The sequence below is a fragment of the Bison bison genome, unplaced genomic scaffold (genome assembly GCF_000754665.1).
Source record: "Bison bison bison isolate TAMUID 2011002044 unplaced genomic scaffold, Bison_UMD1.0 scf7180017864482, whole genome shotgun sequence".
In the NCBI taxonomy this organism is placed as follows: Eukaryota; Metazoa; Chordata; class Mammalia; order Artiodactyla; family Bovidae; genus Bison; species Bison bison.
Window position 1 is genome coordinate 6,221,134 of NW_011495042.1, and position 5,885 is coordinate 6,227,018.

At 50.8% G+C, this 5,885-nt stretch overlaps 1 protein-coding gene across 1 annotated transcript in view; it reads left to right on the top strand.

Annotated features, from left to right (window-relative positions):
* GRIP2 (glutamate receptor interacting protein 2) overlaps nt 1–5,885 on the top strand; it is a 38,374-nt gene that overhangs the window by 25,463 nt on the left and 7,026 nt on the right. The window contains exons 20-22 of the mRNA XM_010862522.1: nt 3,324–3,468; nt 4,271–4,410; nt 5,018–5,197. Coding sequence (XP_010860824.1) covers nt 3,324–3,468; nt 4,271–4,410; nt 5,018–5,197 — 465 coding nt within the window. The remainder of the gene's footprint in view (nt 1–3,323; nt 3,469–4,270; nt 4,411–5,017; nt 5,198–5,885) is intronic.

Sequence of the window (5,885 nt, forward strand, 5' to 3'; positions counted from 1 at the left end):
AAGAACTAAAGAGCCTCTTGATGAAGGTGAAAGAGGAGAAGTGAAAAAGTTGGCTTAAAGCTCAACATTCAGAAAACTAAGATCATGGCATCCGTTCCCATCACTTCATGGCAAATAGATGGGGAAACAGTGGCTGACTTTATTTTTCTGGGCTTCAAAATCACTGCAGATGGTGATTGCAGCATGAAATTAAGATGCTTACTCCTTGGAAGGAAAGTTATGACCAACCTAGGTAGCATATTGAAAAGCAGAGACATTACTTTATCAACAAAGATCCTTCTAGTCAAGGCTATGGTTTTTCCAGTAGTCATGTATGGATGTGAGAGTTGGACTGTAAAGAAAGCTGAGCGCCAAAGAATTGATGCTTTTGAACTGTGGTGCTGGAGAAGACTCTTGAGAGTCCCTTGGACTGCAAGGAGATCCAACCAGTCCATCCTAAAGGAAATCAGTCCTGAATATTCATTGGAAGGACTGATGCTGAGGCTGAAACTCCAATACTTTGGCCACCTGATGGGAAGAGCTGACTCATTTGAAAAGACCCTGATGCTGGGAAAGATTGAGGGCAGGAGAAGGGGACAACAGAGGATGAGATGGTTAGATGGCATCACTGACTCAATGGACATGGGTTTGGGTGAACTCTGAGAGTTGGTGATAGACAGGGAGGCCTGGTGTGCTGTGGTTCATGGGGTTGCAGAGAGTCGGGCACAACTGAACGACTGAACTGAACAGATACAGATAAATTTATGGCTGAGGGTTTAAGTGAATGACTGAGGGAATGAGTGAATTAATGGCTCAGGTATTAGATGAGTTAATAACTGAGGAATTCCTGATTTAATAGCTGAGGGAATGGGTGAATTAATGGAGGCAGTTGAGTCCATTAATGACTGAGGAAATGGTGTATTGAAGGCTGAGGGAATGGCTGAATTAAGTGCTGATAGAATGAGTATATAGTGGCCGAAGGAATAGGTCCACTAATTTTTGTGGAAAAAGGTGAATTAATGGCTGAGCAACTGGGTAAACTTATCGCTAAGTGGATGAGGGTATTAAAGCTGGGGGAATTGGTGTATTAATGTTTGAAGGTATAGCAAACTAATGGCTGACTGGGTGAATTAATGGCTCAGGTATTGGCTGAGTTAATAGCCGAAGGAATGCCTGATTTAATAGCTAAGGAAAAGGGTGAATTACTGGAGGCAGGATGGGTGAATTAATGGACGTAGGAATTGTATATTAATGACTGAGGGAATGGTGTATTAAAGGCTGAGGGAATGGGTGAACTAGTGGGTGTGGAATAGATTAATTAATGGCTGAGGGAGGGAAAAGGGAAAGTGAAGTCGGTCAGTTGTGTCTGACTCTTTGCGACCCCATGGACTGTAGCATACTGGGCTCCTCCGTCCATGGGATTTTCCTTGCAAAGGTACTGGAGTGGGTTGCCATTTCCTTCTCCAGAGGATCTTCCTGACCCAGGGATCGAACCCAGGTCTACTTGCATTGCAGGCAAACACTTTATCCTGTGAGCCACCAGGGAAGCTGAGGGAGAGGTTGAACTAATTCCTAAGGGAATCAGTGAACTAATGGCTGAGGATATGGATGAACTAATCTCTGAGCGAATGGGTATGTTAGCCATGAAAGAATTGGTGTATTAATGACTGAGGCAATGGGTGATAAAGGCTGAGGGAATAGTTGAATAAACAGCAGAAAACGTGTGAAACAGGGGCTTCCCTGGCGGCTCAGATGGTAAGGAATCTGCCTGCAATGTGGGAGACCTGGGTTTGATCCCTGGGTCGGGACGATCCCCTGGAGGAGGGCATGGCAACTGACTCCAGTATTCTTGCCTGGAGAATCCCAGGGATGGGGGAGCCTGGCGGGCTACACTTCACAGCGTCTCAAAGAGTCGACACGACTGAGCGAGTAGCGTGCACGCCGTGTGAAACAACAGCCGAGGGTTTGGCTGAATCAAGGGCTCTGGGAGTGGGTGATCTGATGTCTCAGTGGATAGGTGAATTAATACTTGAGGATATGGGGAAGTAATTCCTAAGGGAATCAGTGAATTAATGGCTGAGGGAATGGATGAATGAAATAGCTGCGGGAATAGGTGTGTTAGTAGCTGAAAGAATGGGTGAACTAATGTATGAGAAAAGGCTGATTTAATGGTGGAGAGAACTGATGAATTAGGAGCAGAGGAAATCTGTCAGTTAAAGCTGAGAGAATGCGTGAACTAAATGCTGAGTCCATGGGTGTGTTAGTGGATGAGAGAATGGCTGCAGTAAATGGCTCAGGCAGAGGGTGGGTTAATGGCTGAGTGAATGGGAACAGTAGAATCTAAAGGAATGGGTGAGCTAATGCCAGAGGGAATGAATCAATTACTGGCTGAGGGTGTAGGTGATTTAATGGTTCAGGGAATGGGTGGAACCAAGGCATGAGGTTATGGGTGTATTAATGGAATGAGTGCATGGATGAATTCCTGGTGAATTAATGGTAAATGATATGGGTGAATGAATGACTGAGGGAATGGGTGAATCAGTAGCTAAAAAAAATGGATTAATTAATGGCTGAAGAAATTGGTGAATTAATAGCTGAGGGAATTTGTGTATTGGGGCTGAGAGAATGGGTGTATTAATGGCTGAGGGAATAGGTATAATAATGGTATGAAGGACTTGAATTAATGGCTAAGGGAATGTTTGAAATTATGGCTGAATGAATGGGTGAGGGAATGGTTGAATTAATGGCTGATGGAATGCCTGAATGAATGGCTGAGGGAATGGTTGAATTAATGGCTGATGGAATGCCTGAATGAATGGCTGAATTAATGGCTGATGGAATGCCTGAATGAATGGCTGAGGGAATGGCTGAATTAATGGCTGATGGAATGCCTGAATGAATGGCTGAGGGAATGGCTGAATTAACACAAGGAGAGACTGAGGGAATAGGTGTATTAAGGGAATAAGGGGATGAGTGTATCAGTGACTGAGGGAATGTGTGTATTAACGGCAGAGGAATTGGGGATATCTGTGGTGTATGGAATGGGTAACTTTATTTTGACTGAGGGAGTGGGTGTATTAATGGAAGCATATGATGAGTGTTGGAGAAGGAACTGGCAACCCACTCCAGTATTCTTGCCTGGAGAATCCCAGGGACGGGGGAGCCTGGTGGGCTGCTGTCTATGGGGTTGCACAGAGTCGGACACGACTGAAGTGACAGCGGCAGCAGCAGCAGCAGCATGAGTGTGGTGCATTAAAGCTTTGCGGGGTTCTGGGCGTGCCCATTCCTATGCCCCGGCCCCTGGCACGTGCCCCGAACCTCTGATGCATACCCACCCTCCACAGATGAACAGGAGACCACAGGTGCCATCAGCTACACGGTGGAGCTGAAACGCTATGGGGGCCCCCTGGGCATCACCATCTCAGGCACAGAGGAGCCTTTTGATCCCATCGTCATCTCGGGCCTCACCAAGCGTGGCCTGGCTGAGAGGTGAGCCAGGGACCTCATGGGGCAGGAGCCGAGCTTTGGGGTCAGTCAAAACTGACTCTTAGCTTTGTTCCAGTATCGATGGTCTGGGGCCTGTCCTATCCCTCTCTGAACCTCAGTTCCTTAGATGGGGGCTAGCCCCTGGCAGCCATCCCGATTTCAGGTAAGTGCTGGATAAATCCCTCCCGGGCAGCTCAGTAGGTAAAGAATCTGCCTGCAATCCAGGAGACGCAGGATACCATCCAACCATCTCATTCTCTGTCATCCCCTTCTCCTTCTGCCTTCAATCTTCCCAGCATCAGGGTCTTTTCAAATGAGTCAGCTCTTCTCATCAGGTGGCCAAAATATTGGAGTTTCAGCTTCAGCATCAGTCCTTCCAATGAATATTCAGGACTGATTTCCTTTAGGATTGACAAGTTGAATCTCCTTGCAGTCCAAGGGCCTCTCAAGAGTCTTCTCCAACACCACAGTTCAAAAGCATCAATTTTTCAGCACTCAGCTTGAAAAGACCACATTAGTATTTGGTAGCTAATAAGAGGCATTCCAAACATCCTCAAAATTCATGCTGAACACTGGTTCCAGAACCTAACTTTAGAGCTGAGCAGGAAGAACCCCTCCCAGATAAAAGACTTGACATCTGTATTAACACAATCACACTGTTTTGTTTTGTTTTTTATCCCCCACAGGTGGGTTTGCCTGGGGTCATCCAGGCTTGTGCTTTGGGTTTCCTGAGTTCCCAGAGGGCAGACCACCCCCCCACTTCAAGTCCCTAACTCCCATCCTGTACCCTGTGCCTCCTCCCCAGGACTGGCGCCATCCACGTTGGGGACCGTATCCTGGCCATCAACAGTGTTAGCCTCAAGGGCCGGCCCCTGAGCGAGGCCATCCACCTCCTTCAGGTGGCTGGCGAGACAGTCACCCTGAAGATCAAGAAGCAGCTAGACCGTGAGCCTCACCCCGCACCCTGGGGGCCGTCCAGCCCACTTAGGGACAGAGATCCCTCGGGCACTGTGGCCCGCTTCTTGGGCCCAGCCTCACAAGATGATTTGATTGCTCACCCCGAGGAGGTCCCTGGGACAATGAGGAGACAAGGCTCGGAGTAATGCGCCCAAGGTCACACAGCCACTGTGGAGCTCTCTGGGCCTGAGCCACGCTCGTCATCACCTCCCGCCTCGGCCTCCTGCCTCTTAAGGAGCCTGCTTGTTTTCCCTTCTGGCTGTCACTTATACGTTCCTCAGTTCCCCTGTGTTTATCCCCCACGCTTTGGTAGGGAGTGGACACGAGTCCAGACTTTGGAGCTCTCCTTTGAATCTGGGCTCCACTGTTGCCCACCATGTGACCTTGGGTGTGTGGTGCAGCCTTTCCAAAGCCTCAGTGTTCCCGTCTGTGAAATGGGTTTGCCCACTAGCCTGCCTCCCACCTCGTGTGTCCACTTGGTCACCCAGGGGCCTTTGATTCCCCAAACCGGGCCGAAGCAGGGAAACAGACTGGGTGGACATCTCTGTCTCCAAGGTCAGAAGCCAGTGGCGGTGACACCCGCTCTTCCTTCTAGGCCCCCTCACACCCCGCAAGTCGGGCAGCCTCAGCGAAGCCAGTGATGCGGATGAAGACCCGCCAGAGGCGCTGAAAGGCGGTCTGCTGGCAGCCCGATCCTCGCCCACTGTGCCCAGCGTGGACAGTGCCGTGGAGTCCTGGGGCGGCTCGGCCACAGAGGGTGGCTTTGGGGGCCCAGGTATCGCCTCGGAGCCTGGACAAGTGCTGTGCTGTCTCTGAGCCTTTGCAGGGCCGTGCCCTCCCCCGCCCCTCCTCCTTGCTCCTCCTCTGCTGGCTCCATCCCTTAGGGACACTTCCTGACGGCAGAGCTGATTGGGCCCGGTCAGCCGTTCTGACAGCCCCTCACCCTCAGAGCGTGGACCGCAGGCCTTCTTGGACTTTGATTGGCATCCATGGCACAAAGCTGCCCATTCAGATCTCCCCCATGAGGCTTGAGACTAAGGGGTCTGACTTCTGCCTCCTCCATTCCCAGCCTGATGGCCGGCACGCAGCAAGTGTTCAATGCTGATTGTATCCCATCAAAGACAGGAAGGCAGAAAGCCCCCTGCCGTCCCTCCTACGAGACCCACTTGGGAGGCCACTCCCCAGGACACACGCCCCCCTGCCCACTGCAAGTGGAGACCCATGGGCAGCCTTGGGGGACGTCTGAATCTTTGATCTCTGTGACCCAGAACCGCAGGGAACTCCCCAAGGCCCAGCTCAGGGAGAAGTGGGGTGAGGCCTCGAGGCAGTCTTAGGGGCCCTTGGCCCTGGTCATCCCTCACTGCGTGTCTGCCCGCTCGGTTTCAGCTTCCCCACCTGCAGCCCTGGGTCAGCATCACCCCGCAGGGCAGGACCTTCAGGGGAGGGGGAAGGGGATGGTTAAG